This window comes from Polypterus senegalus, chromosome 6, assembly GCF_016835505.1.
Source record: "Polypterus senegalus isolate Bchr_013 chromosome 6, ASM1683550v1, whole genome shotgun sequence".
NCBI lineage: Eukaryota > Metazoa > Chordata > Cladistia > Polypteriformes > Polypteridae > Polypterus > Polypterus senegalus.
In genome coordinates, this window is record NC_053159.1 from 35473456 (window position 1) to 35493895 (window position 20440).

The window sequence follows — 20440 nt, forward strand, 5'->3', positions numbered from 1 at the left end:
CTTATTATGTCCAAATCTTATTGATGAATTTCATCCCGAAGGGATATCAACAGAAGAAATGAGTACATGAGCAATCCTAGCACCGAGAAACGATGAAGACAAATGAATGAATGCCAAAACTGTCGATCGGTTACACGGCAAATTGCTTAAATGCGTATCAATAGACTATGCTGAAACAGTTGGTAGTGATCGTGGAAGAATATCTACAACCATTAACACCCTCCGGTCTTCCTCCTCACAAATTACTGTAGAAAGAAGGATGTATCCAAGAAAGGTAATGTAGTACATCTTCAGAGGATAACACTAGATAGACAACAAAGGAGATCTTGATATGCCATTTGTATTAAAACGTTAACAGTTTCCCGTAGCTTTTGTGAAGACAATTTACAAATCTCAGAGCCAAACATTCAAAAAAGTCGTTTTATTTAATAGAGAGAAAGAAACGAAATTCAATCCACGGGCAGTTATACGTTGCGTTGTCACGATGAAAGTCCAAACACAGAATCAAAATTCAATGCGGTGTTGGCAGAAATTTAATTCAAAAAATTGTTTTTACTGAAGTTTTACAGTAAAAGTGTAAGTTTAAAAAATATGTGGGCGTTCATTTCAAAGCCAAACAGAACAAAAACGTATAGCGTAACGAATAACATAATTTACATTCAAATTATTACGTTTTACTCGTTTATAATATGGTTAATTACACACTGTAATGTAAATTAGTTCTATTATACATATGTAACAATTCCCATGAAAATGAAAATCTGTTTAAATTGTACGTCCGCATCCCCAGACAACAGAACCGCAAAGAGGCCAACGCGTAGCGCAGGAACGGGGATTGGTGAGTGAAGCAAGCAGGGGACAAATCCCCCAAGTATCCTCTTTAATAAAACCCCTGTGTGTGTGTGTGTCTTCTGGTGAAGTGCGCATGTGTGGGCCGCACCGTGCATCGCATCGCACCGTGTCCCGTCCATGCGCACGGCACCGTGGATGCACACACACTGGAAGCTGAGCACACAGTGAATGGCCTTTGCCACGGCCGTGCATGATAAGAAATAAAGGACACCATTGCTGGGGAGAGTGCTGATTGGGTAGTCGCGGCCGCGCAAATAAAATCCGTTGCTGGGGAGACGCCACACATACAATAATCAGCTACACGTCAGCACAGATTCAAATACTTGCTGGGGAACTAAACAGTACTTGCTGGGGAGACGACACAGTCACGATTATCAACTGCACGCCGCACATTACATCAGTCGCTGGGGACACTCTGCTGATTGCCCAATGTTGTGACAGAAAATTAAATTCATATTACAGACGTCAAAGTCAGTATTACTGTTAGAGAAAATTACAGGCATTTTACGGAAATACAAACCAGTATTACTGCGAGAGAAAATATTAATAATAATAATAATAATACATTTTATTTATATTGCACTTTATATGAACGATCTCAAAGTGCTACAGAGTAAAATAAAGTAATAAAACAAAAAAATATATATTACAGACATATCTACTAACAACATGCCACCCAAAACAAAGAAGGACACGTCAAGTAGGACAAAAGACACAGACAATCAAATCCTATACAAGCAACATCTCCTGGTCAGCTCAACAAGTAAACATCAACAAAAGAAAGGCTGAAAGACAAAGAAAAACACGAGCAAATAGATCGATTGAAGAAAAAGAAAATGAACGTCTTATAAAACGCTAAAAGAGAAAGACTCAGAAGAGCAAACCATAGAAAAAGTTGGCATTTACTTGTCAGAACCACTATTCAGCCATGGTCAGTTATATGTTGCATTGACAAGAGTTAGAAGTTTTCCAGATGTTGTTGTCAAGGTTGTAGATGGTCCTGAACAAGGCAAACTCTTGCCAAACTCAGACAGAATATTTACAAGAAATGTTGTCTATAATGAAATTTTATAGAAAAATTTCATGAGGTAAAAAAATAGAAAATTTTACCTATATATCTTCTTCAGATATTGTGTCTTACAGATTGTTTTACACTAAGGCAATATTAATTATACTTACTGTATTGTTATATATGTTTCTATTTTATTTTTATTATTATTTTACTTTAGGCTTCTTGCAAAAATATTTTTGACAAAAACAAAATTAAGACAAGAAACAGAATGAGGTCAAGGTCCCTTGCCATTTAATATAGACTGTTCCTGCTAATGTTTATGCACTACTGTTCTAGCGCCCGTTATTGTAACGGGCTTAATGTCTAGTTATACTATAAATAGCTAGTAATCAATTACAGTAGATAATACATTTAACTAATGACAACAACTCCTAATAATAAAGACTGCAGTAGTAATGGATGTACTATGTATAGTTAAACTACTAGGAGCAGATCTGAGAGGACTGGAGCAGCACAGAGTTCAGAGTCCAGACAGCCAAGGGGTAGAAGTTGTTGCAAGACCCGACAGAAGTGGTTTGGATGCTACAGTACCTTCTACCAGATGAAAGTGGGACAGAGAGACTGTGGGAAGGGTGGGTCCTTCACAATGGTGTAGGCTTTTCAGCGCTTGATAAAGATGCCTGTAGTGGATGGTAGAGTGGTCCCAATGATCTTTTCTGTTGGATCTTACAGTCAGAGAGCCTGCAATCCCCAAACCAGACGGTGATGCAGCTGGTCAGAACACTCTCGATTGTGGCCCTCAGTAAAATGTGAGAATGGAAGGAGATAGACTTGCCTTCTTCAGCCACCAAAGGAAGTGGAAACACTACTGTGCCTTCTTGACTATGGGAGTGGTGTTAAAGTCAAGACAGCTGCCAACTGCACACCCAGAAATATGGTGCCCTTGACCAATTCCACAGAAGAACCCTCAGCGTACAGTAGCATGTGAACAGCATGGGCCTTTCTGAAGTCCATAATCCTCTCTTTCATCTTCTCCACGTTAAGAGACAGATTGTTGCTCATTTTATCTCCATTCTGTACTCTGACTACTCATCCCCATTGCTGATGAGACCCACCATCATTGTGTCATCAGCAAACGTGATAGTTTTAGAGCCATACAGTCGTGAGTTAGATTCAATTTAGTGCATATCTTCTTCTTACTTTTATTTAAAGTTACACGGTAGTTGGGTCCATGCCCCTTTGCCCCAGTTAATCACTGGTATAGTAGTTGTTAAAAAATATTTGCTGGTCGAAGCCCATTTGGAACCCAAGGTGGGGTTGACAGGAGTCACCACTCGTTGTCCATAGTGAGTGGTTGTTATTAGCAGACTTCGATGACCTGCTTGGGGATGCCCCCCACCTCGGTGTTCAGAGTGCACCCCTTCACTTTCACCTCTGAAGTCGGCACCTGCCCATATCGCCTAATGGATTGGCTGGCTCTGCTTTTCAGAAAAGGCAAACAGGAAGATTCTTCTTCTGAGCAGATTTTAAAAATGTTTAATCCAAGCTGATGTAAAGGGTGCTGAGACTACTCCAAGTGTAATAAAGTCCACCACAGGGCACACTCTCACTCATTCGTACAGAGCCAGCCCAGAGTTGCCCAATAATCTCATACACATATCCCTGGGGTGTGAGGAGAAGAACAGGAAGCTCTTAGGAAACTTTCCAGTCCATCAGGCAATCAAGTTAGAGCCCTTGGGGCTGTGAGGCAGCAGTGCTAATGACTGTGCCATCCTGCCACACAACTCCTTTCATTAAATTATCTTAATCAAAATCATGTTATCCTTTTCAGGGTGACAGGGGCTGGAGCCTGTCCCAGACATTTCCAAGTACCTATGTGTCGCACGTTGAGCAGATCATGCAAGTAAGAATGCCACTGAACTCTGTACATGTGACAACAATGAGCCTGTGAACCTATGAACCCTGGTTAGAGTGCCAGTCCATCACAGGGGACAGCAACTGGCACACCCATACTTACCTCGAGATGGTCAGCTCTGATGCACCAGGCAACCTAATACTTTGACTTTAGGGATTGAGGTGGAAACAGAAGAACATGAACATACAACAGGGCCAGGGTATAGCACCCAGGTCCCTGAAACCTTGAGAATCACAACTCCATCCACCTTAATAAAAGGATAAGTGTCTGTGTGTCCTGCCAGTTGCTGCAGTATGTCTCTGTCATTCCAACAGATGGTGCGTCACAAACATTTTTAGTAATACAATACATAACGCATCAAACACTTAAAAAAAACACTGCTCTTACAAATCCCATACCAAGTGGCTATAACAGAGATATACTGTATGCATTGCACTGGGCACTGTAAATGTTGATGCTGAGGTCTGTGTTGATTATTTAGATTTCAAACCGTCTTAAACTGGTAGCACAGCTACTATTTTATATTCTTCTAGCAATTACCCCTTACTACACTAAAACACTTTTCTTTAAAATCATTTTTAAGCAGAAATTTAAAACGAGCAGATACTGACTGCAATGTGGTATATGGAAAGGTGTCTAGCTAAATAAAGTGTTCACCTGAATACAGGAAACTGATTTCAGAAAATATTCAGAATAAAAAACTGGAACCACCACGTTACTGCAGGACTGACACTAAAATCTTTGAATTCATTGTAGAAAACATTAAAAAGGGGCATGTTTCTGTTTGGTGGCACATTGGCGCAGTGGGTAGCGCTGCTGCCTCGCAGTTAGGAGACCCGGGTTCACCTCCTGGGTCCACCCTGTGTGGAGTTTGCATGTTCTCCCCGTGTCTGTGTGGGTTTCCTTCGGGTGGTCTGGTTTCCTCCCACAGTCCAAAGACATGCAGGTTAGGTGCATTGGTGATCCTAAATTGTCCCTAGTGTGTGCTTGGTGTGTGGGTGTGTGTGTGCACCCTGTGGTGGGCTGGCGCCCTGCCCGGGGTTTGTTTCCTGCCTTGCACCTTATGTTGGCTGGGATTGGCTCCTGCAGACCCCCATGACCCTGTAGTTAGGATATAGCAGGTTGGATAATGGGTGGATGGATGTTTCTGTTCAAATAATGTTACATGAGGTAGGGATGTATCTTGTTGATGCCACCCTGAACCCACAGACGGACATAGGATGTCAAAGTATAACAAAGGAGGAATAAATAAAGCAAGGAATAGTACAAAATATGGGAAACTAGCAGACACCTAAGCCCTCAGGGTTGTCGCAGTAGTTAAAGTCTCAGACTACCCCAAAGGATGGATGGTCTACTTACTCGCTGAACAAAGTATCTCACCCCTGCCCACCTTCCATAAGATCTCACTCCTTCACATATTTCATATCTCTTGCTTTACGTCTACCATCAGCATTCGTCCTCCGCCTTTCTTTGGTTTCCTTGCCTCATAGGTCTCAAACTCTCTTGGCTGGCACTTCCTCTCTGTATCGCCTGCATCTCACACTCTTCTCATTTCAACATGCATTGATTGCCCCCTGTCCTGACCAGATAAGCCCCCATTACCCACTGCAAAAAATATCATCTGTATTCTTGCAAATACTTCCAAAGTCTGAAGGTGACTCTCAGCGTTCCTCCTACTCCTTTTCTTTGTATCCTCATGTGTATCAATTTCTCTTACCCGGCACTTCCTTTTTTGGTCATGTTTGACTGAGCAACAACAGAGAAACTGACCAATCAGACCAACCCCAAACTCACCAATGAGATTGCTCAGAGGGACCGGACACACACACACACACATGCACACATTATGTGTACAGATAAATCAAACAATTCAAATGCAAGTTTCAAACACATCATTTATTTTGAGCTTTTTGTTAAGTTTTGTGGAAATATTATTACCAAAAAATGTACTGTTGTTTTGTTTATTTATTTATCTATCGAAGTAATGGTTCTCAAAAAGAAATAATTCATATTTTTTGCAGAAAAAATGTTTGACAGTTTCACACCGTGTCCGGATATTTTTCTATGCTTCTGGCTTGATGGTAGTCATTACCAAACATTTATATACAGTTATATTATAATGCTCTTTGGGTTAAACAGAACAAGAAGGTTACGTGTTAGCTGTCCACCTGTAATGTAGTGTTTTGATGTCCTGTGGTAATTGTAATGATAGTCTTGAGCCACTAGGGGGCCAATAGTCTGCCTTGGTCGGCGGTCCTTTGTAGCCTATGCAGACAAGCTAGTGACCTGTAATGGAGGGTCAGTGGTCTCGGATGACGGGCCATCACCCTGTCATAATGTAACATTACAGTACAGTAGACTCAAAGTGCTGCTGGACAGCATTAATGATGGTGCCTCAATAGCGGTACTTTTCCAAAAAATATAATAGAAAGCCCCATTGTTGAAAGCAGTCATATTTTTAGGTTTTGTCAGGTAACGCTTTACATGAGATCTACAATAAAAAGTGTAAAAGTTATTCTAACGCATTCCAAACTGTCACCATTGCTACCAGGGAGTTTCAAGTAGTACAGCAGTTAGCGCTGCTGCCTCCCATATCCAGGGTTCTGGGTTTAAATCCACATTGTCTCATTGGGTTTTCCTCTGGTGAATTGGCTTCCTTAAATTGGACCAGTGGGAGTCAGACTGGTTGGTGCCAGCGCTATGCCCAGGCTGTTTTCTGCCTAGTGCTGCCTGGATTGGCTGTGGGCACCTGCGACAGTAAAATGAATTAAGGTTTGAGAGTGGTGTGATGTACCAAAGCTGCATTGACACAGCGGTTCAAAAGGAATTGTACATAACGCCTTCTTTGTGCCTTTCGTAAAGTAACAGCTGAATGTTTAGGTGATTTTGAGGCCCTCTTGCTAAATGCGACTTCTACTTCATCCCCTGTCAGGTACCTCGCAAAGCTCTCGTCTGTCGGCAGCATCACGGAAGAGGAGACCTGTGAGAAGCTCAAGGGGCTCATTCAGCGGCAGGTTCAGATCTGCAAGCGCAACGTGGAGGTGATGGACTCGGTGCGCCGCGGGGCTCAGCTGGCCATTGATGAATGTCAGTACCAGTTTCGGAACCGACGCTGGAACTGCTCCACACTGGACACGCTGCCCGTTTTCGGCAAGGTGGTAACGCAAGGTAAGTACATTGTCTGAAGAAACAAAGAAGATGCAAGATGCTCTGAAAGCTCCATTCCTGCTCTTAGCATTGTCATTTTTCTAATCGGAACATGTGAGTTCAGGTGTGTGTGTTTGTGTGTGTTTGTGTGTGTGTGTGTGTGTGTGTGTGTGCTCCACAATAGGCTAACAACTAATCCACGAGAGCTCCTGCCAGGATGGTCAACAGCCCTGAACTGAACTTTATTTGTCCCCCAGGAGAAACAAACATTTTACAGAAGGTGCTGCTATGATTCACACCATCGAAGAGATGGTGATTTATTAATTTTTTTTTGGTGGAGATTCCAGTGACGCAGCCAGCCTTGGCCCGACCTGTACAAACTCACAAGAAGAGACAAAAAACAACAGGTAATTAAACAATTAAAGAATGCATTAAACACAAATAAATGAAATATAACTACACGCTAAATAATCCCACCCCAGTCCCCTTACGGCAATGTACAATAAATACAAAAAGCCGCAACAATACACACTCACGACAATGTCCTTATACAGTCCAATACAGCAAAAGCAAGTGGAATGGGGTGGTATGAAGATGAGAATCCCGAGAACCGCTTCAGTAGTAAATGACTGAAACAGTCCTACCGGTAGTGCTGAGCAGCGATGGGTGAGATTTCCAGAAGTGAACCTTTTGAAGACGCACGACGACTAATCCACCACTATATACACGACAGGCAGGCACGAGACAGTCCATTCATCTAACGTGAAACAATCCAGAGCACAATTGACTTTTTAGATGACACGTTGGACAGGTTACACAAAAACACCGATCTTCTGTTGCTCCGTCAGGCCTCCATTTTAAACATTCCCGCTGGCCTCTTTTGTCCTCAGCACCCCCTACTTCCATTCCCATCATCCTATGTGGGTAACCCCCTTAGGCTGCAAGCTACAACCCCAATCAATAAATAAATAAATATGATAAATAAAACAACAATCCACCCTACCCCACCAAACAAACATAAAAACTTCTGGTTTGGGTAACAACATGCTGCTACTGTGAAATAGTGATAAGCGAACTCCACAGTGCTCACTTTGCCTCGGAAAAATCACAGAAGTGTTTGCGAATATTCAACAAACTCGGCAAAATTCATTGAAGTCAATGGGGAAGGACTAACTGAACTAGATTTGACTGGATTATAATGGTGCAGTCGTCTTCAAAATGTCCCTGAGGGCTAGGGAAACATCTGCCAACTATCCTGGACTGATTATTGTGGCCTAAATAGGTTGACCTAGGCTGTGTGGCAGCAGTGCCAACCACCGTGCCTCCATGAGATCAAAGAAGAAAGTACTCAGAGACGTGCAATCATATATTTCGTCAAAATGAAGAAATGCTGAAATCGTAGTCAAAAGCCAGAAAAATACGTTGGTCTTTTAATGGAAGAAAATTCAAAGTGGCGTGTTGTGATTGAAGCCGCTGGCTCGTTCTATTTTTTGAAGTTGCGCTGATGGCTCACAAAACTGTCTGTGCTGAGGTTTTGCACTTTTTCTTCTGTCAAAAAGATAAAAACATCTTCTAAATAGTAATAAATCTTTCATTATTATTATTATTTCAGAGTCTTCTGTGTTTGGTTGGTGGGGGCATCAGGCTCCTCCAAGGTTTGTTTTTTATCTCCATGTGGCTGATTATACATGCATAAGGCACGCGCCTCCTTCACTTAAACTGAGTGATGTGGAACTGGAAGATCAACCTGCACATCTGGTGACAAGCAGAGATAACTCGTTATTATGCTGTACTATGGGGCTTTGCCCCCTGCTTGCTTCGCTCGCCCACCCCTGGGTTTGGTTTACCAGATAAACAATTTAAAGAGATTGTAATTTTCATGGGAATTGTTAAATATGCATTATTTTCAATTTTACTTTTGTAAAAACAATACTTTCTTTCCGGCCCTGGGCGTGGTTAAATCTCTTTCTCGCAGGACGTGTAACGCTGCTCGCATTGTGAAATGCTGAACACACGCTAAAGAGGTGCGGTCAGTTCAGTTGCTGTCTTGCTGCTGCTGCTGGCGAGCTGTGTGTTCTGCTTGTCGCTCTTCCTGTCGATCATTTAAAAGCCTGTACAGCAGCAGTCATTATGCCACTTCGCATCTCTGCCGCTTGTGTTGTGAAGGGGGGGGCTGAACGCACGCTAAGGAGAAGCGATCAGATCATCTGCTGGCTTGTTGCTGCTGGCGAGCTACGAGTTCTTCTGTGGTGTAACGGGTCCACAGCTCAAGTCAAAAAGGCAATTTTTTAAATAAATAGTCACCATACACGAGGCTTAGAGAAGGGCCGTGATAGTGTGGCCGGAGCGGTTCCCGGGTGATTCATGATTTGTTTGCATCCGTAATTGTTGCCAAGAGCTGCTGATTTCCACACCTGATCCATGTCCCCGGAGCATATTATAGAAGCACAAGGAGGTCAGTGGGGGAGAAAAGAGAGAAGGAACGGAGGTTAATTGGGAAGAAGGCGGCAGGAAGGAGAAAGCCGGTGCATGAGAGCAAGAGCAGGTTGGACGGTAATGCAGCTGGTAGGAGAGCCCCGGAGGAGTGTTTGCCCGACTCTTGGAGGGGGCAGATTGAAGCAGTCACTCCAGCTGAGCAGTTTGGAGGAGCTGGAGTGACCGGTAAATGGAGTTGACTGGCCGCTGAAGGAAGCGGAGTCGTGGAGGCTTTGGGCGTGTTGAGCCCCAGTGTGAGCACCCTGGCCGCTGGGGAAGGAACCCAAGTCTCGGTCCGGCTGGAGCCCGACGTAGCCAGGGATCGTAGGGCTACCAGACCAGTATTGAAGGGAGCTGCATTTGCTGGTTGGGCGACTCTCCTGTTGCGGAACCCAAATGGGAGAAGCCGGGGAGCCGCCAGTAGAAGAACGCACCTGGCTTTAGTTTTAAGAAAGACTGCCTCCAGCCATTGTTTTTAACCTCGTTATTTTAAAGGATTTTTTTTTCTATTGTTTTTTTGACCTCCACCGATTCACCTGTTTTATTGGATTATTTAATTGAAGATTTGAGAGACACTGCACTTATTTATTTGGACACTTTGTTTTTGATTTTGCTGTTTTTAATAAAAGCATCTTTGAACTTTGTGCACCATCGCCTTGCTTTGTTGTGTCTCACTGTCCAGCTCATCGGTGACATTACCGACGGTGTCAGGTTCGAGGGCTCCCAGAAGTAAGATGGAAGAATGGGGCAGAACCCGCATCGTTCACATCTGCTTGTCGCTTGTCGTTGTTTTAAGAGCTGGGAGCACATGAAGTTTGTCTGCCAAAAGCATTCCAACAACTGCTAGGTTAGATGTCCGTGAACTTGTTTTAAATTGTTTGTAAGTAAGGCGTGACTTGCAAAAGTCACCGTCTCATGGGTTTTGCTTCCTAAGGTTGTAATGTCTAGTCTCGCGTGTCGTCAAAGTGTCTCTCCAAGATGATCAGGTTTCATTCGCTGCGCTCAACCCCCCAGGAGGCGCGCTGTGCTCCTGCCACTTCACGTCTCTCCCGCTCACGTTGTGAAGGGGGAGAGCTGAGCGCATGCTAAGGAGATGCGGATAGATCAGCTGCTGGCTTTGTTCTCCTGCTGCCGAGAAGCTGAGTGTTCAGCTGTCCTTTTGTCTCACTGCCTTGTCTCACATGAAGTTAGTGTCTCTCGCAGGACGTCAAATTGTCTTCCGAGAAGATCGCGTTTCGTCTCCCTGGTCTCCCTGCCAAGATTTTTTTTTAGAATAGAGAGATATGTTTGATAAAAGTACAATTCCAAGAACTGGCATTATTTACTTATCTGTTCTACCACTAGCTAAGTCCCACAGAGTCTATAATGCAAATGATCAGCATTATATACCGGGGGGTGGGTCCCTTTGGTGGGTGTGTCCGGTCCCAGGGGTGGGTGGGTCTCAGGAGTGGGTGGGTCCCAGGGGTGGGTGGATCCCACATCCAGTGTTGGCTGATACAGCTCCAGGAGATGTCACGCTGGCCTCTCAAAGCAGTTCTCTTAAACTGGCCGAATTATCAGTAAATAATCTGGTAACCAAGGATGAATGCAAACGCAGAAAATTCGCTGTGAATATCGCTTTGCTGAAATTCACTGATCAGCACTACTGTCAATACCGGCTTATAGGTGGCAGTAAGATGAGACCAGACCTGCTTGGATTGTGCCACAAGTTTATATTTAAAGACATTAATATTTGGATAAAGCAGGGTCCATGACTGAACAGGCCAAATAGACCTTAATTGCATGTCTGAAGCCAACAGGGTTAAGAATGATTCTTCAAAAAGACATTGGTACAGTGTGAGTGACATGGACAAATTCAGTCAATCCAATGCCTGGATCACACATTTAGTTTTAATTATACTGTGCCCCCTTTTTCGTCACTACACACTCACAGAAATCTCCAGTCCTCCTCCTGCTTTTTCCAGTCAGTCTAATGAAACCCATCCAGCATTAAAATAACATCTGAAATAAGAGGTGTACTTTTTTTTGACATTGTTCTTACAGTATGACTATCCACCTTTCCACTTACACCAGGGTCCAAAATGAAGCTGTATGTTGTTACTCCTTTACAAAACAAGAACTCTAAAGTAGGTGGTATTTATACACATAACATATCAATAATCAGACTTTAGATTGAATGGTTTAGAAAGGTCAATGCATGTGAAGCTGACAGAGGACTAAGAACTTTGTCGCATTCTACACAGGTCACAGTGCTAGTGCTAGAATCGCAGTTAAATATAAATGGCAGATGTTTGCACAGTTACACATATAGGAGATGTGAAGGAAGTTTCTGCCCTGCTAATAGTTATTCTTTTCTTCTAGTTGCTATTTCTATTATTGTCCGAGGCTTCACAGGACGCAGTTTCTTTAACATTTGCAGCCCTTCACCCAGTAAAGCCTCCAACTCTTCGACAATGTCAATTATGTGTTGTATTCCATTTTCCACACGTTTACTACTCCATGTTGCCTAAGGCTGACATCACGCTACATGACTTGTAGTTGAAGGGGATGTCAAAGTTGACAACTGCAGTTGCTGATCTCGTCACCTGAATAGGTCAGATGACATGACTAGACATTGCAGCGCTTGACCATCCAGCACAGGTTCACATTTCCAAAGTATCGTGAGCTCACCCCTGTTTGTGACAGCTGATAACATGCTACCTGACAAAGCCAGTGCTGTACAAATGCTTTCCAGGTACAACACGTTTAGCCGTAGTCTTGACCATTTTTATCTTTTAATTTCTGTTCTGCAGCACGGTGGCGCAGTGGGTTCGCTTCCCGGGTCCTCCCTGCATGGAGTTTGCATGTTCTCCTTATGTCTGCGTGGGTTTCCTCCCACAGTCCAAAGACATGCAGGTTAGGTGATTCCAAATTGTCCCTATTGTGTGCTTGGTGTGTGTGTGTGTGTGTGTGTGTGTCCTGCAGTGGGCTGGCACCCTGCCCAGGGTTTGTTTCCTGCCTTGCGCCCTGTGTTGGCTGGGATTGGCTCCAGCAGACCCCTGTGACCCTGTAGTTAGGATATAGCAGGTTGGATAATGGATGGATGGATGGAATTTCTGTTCTATTGTGGTATGTAAAGCATGAGACACCAGACAGGTGACCTTCTCTTCTATTTATCGATCCAAAACAGCACCCATGTTCCTTATCTGTCAAAGGTGCATTGCATGCCTTGTGCTCTGGGCGAGTGCTCAGTGCTCCTCAACTTTTGAACACACATCCCACCTCTGTGACTTCAAACAAAACTGTTTGGTGTGGTTGGTGCGAGTTGCAGACTGGTTGGACAAGAGTGTACCACAATTACATCCGACTTGCTAAACTTGTGTAAATAAAGTCTGCTACTGAAAATCACTGGAAATGCGACAGGGCGTGAAAAATAAATAATAAGAGTGTATATAATAATAAACCTTCAGGTGCTGGTGTGTCTTCTACAAGACAACACAGAGAATGAACCGATCAGTGACCATGATGTTGCCACATTGGGCAGATGAGTTCTGAAAATCTGTGAGGATACCACATATGCAGCACAAAAACAACCAAACTACCAGTTAAACCTGGAAACTTAAATAAGAAATGAAAGTGAAACAGGAGCCATGTTACTTTGGGTTACTAGTGGTAGTGGAAAAACAGCGTCTCTTCCATTAGCCTCCAGCCTGCATGTAACATTTAATGGATGCTGCTACTGCTGGTGGGCATTTTCACGCTTGTTATGTTAAGGTCAAGAAACCTGGTGGTGGTTCATTGTCATAGCCAAGATTTAAGACAGGTGTCAGTTCATTTTGGTGTGTTGTCCCTTACACTTTACAGTTAGAACTTTAGACGACAACAGGCCATTCAGCCCACCATGCTCATCAATCCTGTTCACCTAATTTCTCCAAAATAATATCAACTTAAGGTTTGAAGGTCCCTCAAGTCCTCCTCTCTACCACACTACTTTAGAACTTATTCCATTTGTCTATGTTACTCAGTGTGAAGAAAAACATCCTTGGATTTGTGTGATATTTACCCAGATTTTGTATATCAGTTGCTTTTTCACAATCATCGTAAACATTAATTTGCCACAGGAAACTCTTCTTAAGTGAAGAATATTTTATACATTTTTAAAAATACTATGCCTCTTGTGTTTTTAAATGGACATGGATCAAAATGTGAAAATCAAAGCTTTATCCTTGAACATCCATGGTGTTAACCCCGAGGATGACTCAGACTCAGAAGTCTATGCTAAGTGCGGTTAAGCCCGAGTCAGACTCAGGGTGACATGTCATGATCAGCTTTGCAGAGTTAAGCCTGAAGTACTCACAAGACAGCATTTTGCTGCCATCTAGTGGATGAAATAACATCATGCTGCAAAAAACCATGAGTATTTCTATGCATTCTGCCACCTTATGGTAGCTCCATGGTAATTTATCAATATTCATAAGTGGAATGGAGCCGTCAACAAACCTCAACGGCAAACAAAAAGCCATAAACATTAATACATTAAAACAATCTGGACAAGAACAGGTCATTCAGCCCAGCAATGCTCGCCAGTCCTATCCACTAACTCACCCAAAGTTACATCAAGTGTAGTTTTGAAGGCCACTAAAGTTCAACTGCCTAACACACTAATCTTGGTAACTTATTCCATGTGTCTATGGTTCTCAGTGTGAAGAAAAACTTCCTAAGATTTATGAGATATTTACCCTTAACAAGTTTCCACAATGCCCTCTGTGTTCTTGTTGGATTTGTTTTAATAGTCATGATCCACGGGACTAACTCCTGTCATTATTTTAAAAACTTCAGTCACGTCACCAGTTAATCTCCATTTACTTAAACTGAGGATGTTCGGCTCCTTCAGTCTTTCCTTGTGACGCATACCCCACAATCCCTGACTCAGCCTGGTTGCTCTACTTTGGATTTGTTTTTTTCTCTATGCCTTCTTTTTACCAGGAGATGAAAACTGCACATAATGCTACAGGTTGAGGCTTCATAAATCCATTCTTCCCTTGACTTGTACTCTGTACGTCATGATGTCTAACCTAACATTGTCCTACCCTTCTTAATGGCTTCAGTACACTGCCTTGATGTAGATGGCAATGAGTCCATGAAGACTCCCAAGTGTTTCTCATAAGGGGTACTTTCAAGCTTTACATCTCTCATTGCATATTCATAGCTCACATTTCTATTTTGTACATGGCAGTTTTATTTAATTCATTAAATTTCATTTGCCACAAATCTACCCAAGCCCATATACCATTCAAGTGGATCTGCAATGGCTTGATTGATTCTAGATTGTCAGCCATTAATTTGATAGAAATAGATGGAATGGCAGCTCAAGGCAAAACATTTGTTGCTCATCAACGCTTATTCAGGGACATGTAGCGACAATACAGTGTGGTAAGATGTCAAAACAGACACGAGTTATTGAGCAGAACAATTAAAACTTCTAGATGGCTTCAAATCCTCTGCTTGTTGTTGTTGTTCTCCCCGTGTCTGCCTGGCTTGTCCTCTGATATCTTCTGATATTCAGGTCAGGTCAAGTCAGGTTGGGGAGCATGCACTGGCATAGCGAGTTGCCACACCCACCACACAGCGAAACAGCTCGGGACCCTGGTTGGCAGACACGTGGTCCAGTTCCACCCTCTATCTGTCACAGCCAAGTGTTACATGGGCGTTCCCTTGGCCTGGTCCAACCAGTCGGGTCTTTAGCAATGAGGATCCTGCGAGCCGGATCACCCTCGGGGAATCGCACCACATGGCCATAGTGCTGTAACTGACGCTCCTTCATAATGCTGCTAATGTGCGTCAGTCAGGACTCCACGAGCAACTGCTCACTCTGCACAAAGTCAAACCAGCGGTACCCAAGGATTTAGGCTAATTGGTGACCGTAAACTGGTGGTTTACAATCCCAGTTCTGCCCATCCCTGTGCCTACAGGTTTCACAATCCTTCCCTCTAATTGATCTCATTGTTTGATTTGCTGATTTTTTCTTCTTTTATAGTGAGATTTGTGCATTTCTAAGAAATTAGACACATTTCAATTTTTTCCCTAATCTTAGGTCTGAACTCTCTTTTGTCGTTTGTCTATTAATTCTTCTTTGTCTGTGGAGTTTAGTCTCTTAATTGCATCCCAATAATGACAATTAGTGACAAGCAGAGAAGACACGGGGGCAAGCGAAACTGAAAGGCTGCAGCTACTCCAGTATGAAACCCACTAGCAAGGTCACTACGAAATTAACTTAATCATAATGGTGATGCTGAAATGATTTCCATGTAATTGATGTAAATGCTTGCCACATTCCAATAAAATTTAGCAAGTCCAATCCTTCCATCATTCTGTGCCATTCACCCTTGTGTCTACTTTGCTCTTTATATTAATTGTCATTATTAGGATATAATTAAGGCAGCAAACTCCACAGAAAATGAAAGTTAAGAACGTAAGAGGTGTCTTCTTGCTCCTACTCTGTTCAATGATTGCATGGACTGGGTGCTGGTCAAGGTTGTGGGGTCCAGTGGCTGTGGGGCATCTGTTGGTGAAGAGAGATTCGCTGATCTTGATTTTACTGACGATGCTGTGATCTTCGCTGAGTCAATAGAGGCTCTGATCGGGGCTCTCGAGAGACTGACGGAGGAGTCTGAGTGTCAGGGCTTGCGAGTGTCCATGATAAAAACCAAGATCCAGGCCTTTAATGACCTCTATCAGCAGTGTGTTTGTTTGCGGACAGCGTGTCAGTCTTGTTCAGAGGTTTACTTATCTCGGCAGTGACATTCATGTCTCTGGTGATTCTTCCTATGAAGTCAGTAGATGGATTGGGAGAGCATGGGGGGTCATGAGGTCTCTGGAAAGGAGTGTGTGGCCCTCCCACTATCTATGCAGAAGGACTAAGGTCCAAGTCTGTAGAGTCCTGGTGCTACCTTTCTTGCTATAAGGTTGCGAGACAGGGACACTATCCAGTGCCCTATGACAAAGACTGGACTCAGTTGGTACTGTGTCTATCCCGAAAATCCTTGGGTACCATTGGTTTGAATTTGTGTAGAGTGAGAGGTTGCTCATGGAGTCCCAAATGAGGCATATTTACCCGTATTGTGAGGGAGCATCAGTTACGGCACTATGGCTATGTGGCGCGATTCCCCGAGGGTGATCCAGCTTGCAGGATCCTCATTGTTGGGGACCCGAGTGGCTGGACCAGGCCAAGGGGTCACCCACGTAACACCTGGCTGCGGCAGATAGAGGGTCATTTCCAGAGGGTGGGACTGGACTGCCTGGGGGGTTGCCAACCAGGATCCCGAGCTGCTTCATCGTATGGTGGGAGCGGCAACCCACTGTACCAGTGCATGCACCCCAACTTGACTTGACTTGCACAATAAAAGGGAAAAAGGGCCATCAAATTAACCAATGAGATCAATCAGAGGGAGAATGGCTGACTGATTGTGAAACTGATGGGAACAAAAACCTGTAGTCACACAAGTTCAGGGACTGGGATTGGCTCTGACTTGTCTACAGCTCTAGAGTGGGGTCTGTGTGGGTGGGCTTTCTGATGTGTTGGTACTTCTTCAGAGTTGTTTTCTCCTTTATCTGCTGCTGCTGGAACACTGCAATTTGAATTTGATCAAGTGGGCTTGGAAATAAGCTATGACAAAATTAAATAAATATTTAGCCATTTCAAATATAATGTATTTCAAGAGTAATGTCAAGAGAGTCTGCCCATCGACAAGGTTCACCTCCATGCTGCCCCCTCAGTGCTTCTGATAAAGGATTAAGTGAGGTGATCAGTGCAGGTTTGATGTCTGTCCTTGTTAGATATGTAACTTTGGTAAGAGTCAAACCTGAAATATTTCAACCCAAAATGGCACCCATTTTATCACCGAATCAAAGTGACTGTGACAGTGTCTGGTTCCGAACCTAGCCCTGCACCATTGTCACGTTGTTGGCATTTACTTTGGGCGTTATGCCAATTCCTAGGGTCTGTCCACTTATACCCCACCTTTTTCTACTGTCTGTAAAGATCCACAAGCTAAATTGAAGCTGAAAACTTTGGAGCACTTGCAGGTTTCAGATTAAGGGTCCACTTCACACACCCTCGGCCCCATCATTTTCTGCATTGCAAATCCTTCCATACTGCCTAGCAGTGATCCTTCATTGTAGAAACTGTGGAGCCTCGCAAGCCACTTTATGTCAAAATAAAGTTCTTTGGCGCCCCCTGCTGGTTCTGTTTGGAAGTGCATGTGTATTACTTTCCCTCAGCAGATAATAATAATTCTTTACATTTCTCACTACTCAAAGCACTTTTCTTAGTGAGTGGGAAGCCAGTTTGATTATGTGTAGCATCCACCTGGATGATGTGACGGCAGCCATTTTTGTGCCAGTATGCTCACCACACATTAGCTGTTAGGTGATGGTGGTGAGTGAGAGATAGCCAATTAGAGACAGGAGATGATTAGGAGACCACAATGACCAGGCCGTGGTGGACAATTTAGCAAGGACATTGGGATACACCCTACTCTTTACCAAGGATGCCCAGGGATTTTTCATGACCACAGATAGTCAGGACCTCAGTTTTACCTCTCATCTGAAGGATGGTGCCATTTTTTACAGCACAGTGTGTCCGTCACTGCACAGAACATTGGGATTCATATTCAGACCACAGTGTAAGAGCCCCCTGTTCGCCCCACCAACGCCTCTTCCACCAAGCTTTTCCTGGGTTGGCATCCCATTCAAGTAGTGTCCAGGCCCAAACACGCTTAGCTTCAGGTGGATGGCCTGTTCTGAAGTGTATGTGGTACGGCTGAACAGATTACAACTCAGAGGAGTCCACCCCGGGAAGGCTGCAGGCTTCCCTTTCTGCAGCTTTCTAGAGAGTGACCAATTTCTGCTGTTAATTAACATTTTCCCTTTGTACGGTGATGCGATCAGCTTAACGCATCACTTTGTCTGCATTCCCTAATTTTGAAGACATTTATATTAGGAGATGAAAAGAAAATGATCAGTGAGGCCAGCCACTACAACAATGGCCTAAAGTCCAGTTCAGAGAGACTGAAGAGGAGATTCTGACCACAGTCCATCCACATCTTGAAAAAGGAAAGCATCAAAAACTGCACAATGCCCTGTAGTGGACACTCAAGTTATTAAGTTATATATTTAGTTATTATTTATGATTTTTGATAGTTATAAGGTTATGTATAATTGTTACTGTCCTTTAATATTCTTCCGTCATTGGAGCTGAGCAACTAAGTATTTCACCACATATTGTACTGTACCTATTATTTGCATGAGACAAATAAAATTTGATTTCATTTCATTTTAGTTACCTTGTTTTTTTAAGACTTGGTCCTCTGAATTGCTTCTCTTTCCCTTAAAAGGACAGCCAAATATAATGAGATGTGTAGAGAGCTAACAGACTATCAGCTAAGTCAAAGTCTCAAACTCTGACCAAGTTTTTAGAACAATAGAACATAAGAACAATCTAGACGAGAACAGGCCATTCAGCCTAACAAAGCTCGCAGTTTACCCACTTAATTCTTCTAAAAATACATCAAGTCGAGTTTTGAAAGTCCCTGAAGTCCTACTGTCTACTACACTACCTGGTAGCTTATTCCAAGTGTCTCTAGTTATCTATGTAAAGAGAACGTTCCTAAGGTTTGAGTGAGCTTTACCCTTAACAAGTTTCCAACTGTGTCCCCGTGTTCTTGATGAACTCATTTTAAAATAACAGTCTCGATCCACTGGACTAATTCCTTTTGTAATTTTAAATACTTCAGTCATGTTACCTCTTAATCTTTTTTCTTTAAACTGAAAAATAATAATAATATTATAATATAATATAACCTAACATTCGGTTTGCCTTCTTAATGACTTCTGAACACTGACGAGAAGTTGATAGTGTGGTGTCCACTAGAACCAGTGGCGTAGTTAGAGTTCGTGTCGCTCGGGGTTCAATTTGCTCCCCTCCAACATATCTGAATATGTTAACCTGTTTAAATAGAAAATTAAAATGACATATAGAGAAAAATTAAGATACATCTGGCATAGATTTATTCATACAAAGTCGAAACTGACTAAAGTAAATGGAAACCAACAATGTATGTCTATTAATTAATTGCTGAGCTGTGGCCAATAGAAAACAGAGGATATTAAACATGTTAAAGAACTTCAAAGGCAAAGTCAGATATAATCACAGTCCTGGAGACCTCAGCCAAGTGGCTGCCTACCCCTACTGGATATTCTACAGTAGAAAGTGCTGGGTCGTCCAATCTGATGAGAGGATCTTTGCATCTGATGATTCTAACGCTGCTATATCTGAGATGACTTTTCCAAAGGCAGGAGAGCAGCTTGGCAGTAGAGCGTTGGTACCAAGAGCCACATCCAGATAACAAGAAGAGTAACAGAATAGAGGAGGGTTAGAAACAGTTCATAAATATTTCTGTTTCTTATATTTCTGAACAAATGACTAACAAATTAACAGCTAATCAGCAGCTCTAGTCAAGGTATGTTAGACTAAAGCAGTGAGTCTTCAGCCTGGATTTAAAAGCTGAGACTGGAGAGGCATCTCTTATGTCACTCAACATCTTCTGGGGCCTATAAATAAGAGATCAACCTCCCACTGTTATTTTATTAATCCTAAAAATGATTAATAGGCTGGTATCTTGAAATCTTAATGTGCGGTCTGGTGTTCAAGTAATGAGAACTTCAGATAGGTAAGCAGGATATTGGTCATTTCTTCTTATATAATATACTACCGTGGCTATCCGTTTGTCTGTGCAGGATTTTAAATCACCTGTAGCTCGCAAATTGTTTGACCTATTGACCGGAAATTTGGTACACATATACTATGTGACATCTACTATCCACTTTCAGGGTGATGAGTTTTATTACTCTCTTTATTTTGAGTTTATTTTATTGTAGAATCAACTCTCGGCAGCGGCCAGCAGGGTGGCCGTGCAGCGCATGCATACGGGCGCCATTCTCATCCCTACCATCTTCTCCATCACTTCCCCTACCTCTCCATATCTCAAATCATTCTTGAG

At 43.0% G+C, this 20440-nt stretch overlaps 1 protein-coding gene across 2 annotated transcripts in view; it reads left to right on the forward strand.

Annotated features, from left to right (window-relative positions):
• Nucleotides 1–20440, forward strand: part of wnt4 (wingless-type MMTV integration site family, member 4) — a 69743-nt gene that overhangs the window by 45379 nt on the left and 3924 nt on the right. For both annotated transcript variants that reach the window (XM_039755802.1, XM_039755803.1), the window contains exon 2: nt 6712–6947. In XM_039755802.1, the coding sequence (XP_039611736.1) occupies nt 6712–6947 (236 nt within the window). The remainder of the gene's footprint in view (nt 1–6711; nt 6948–20440) is intronic.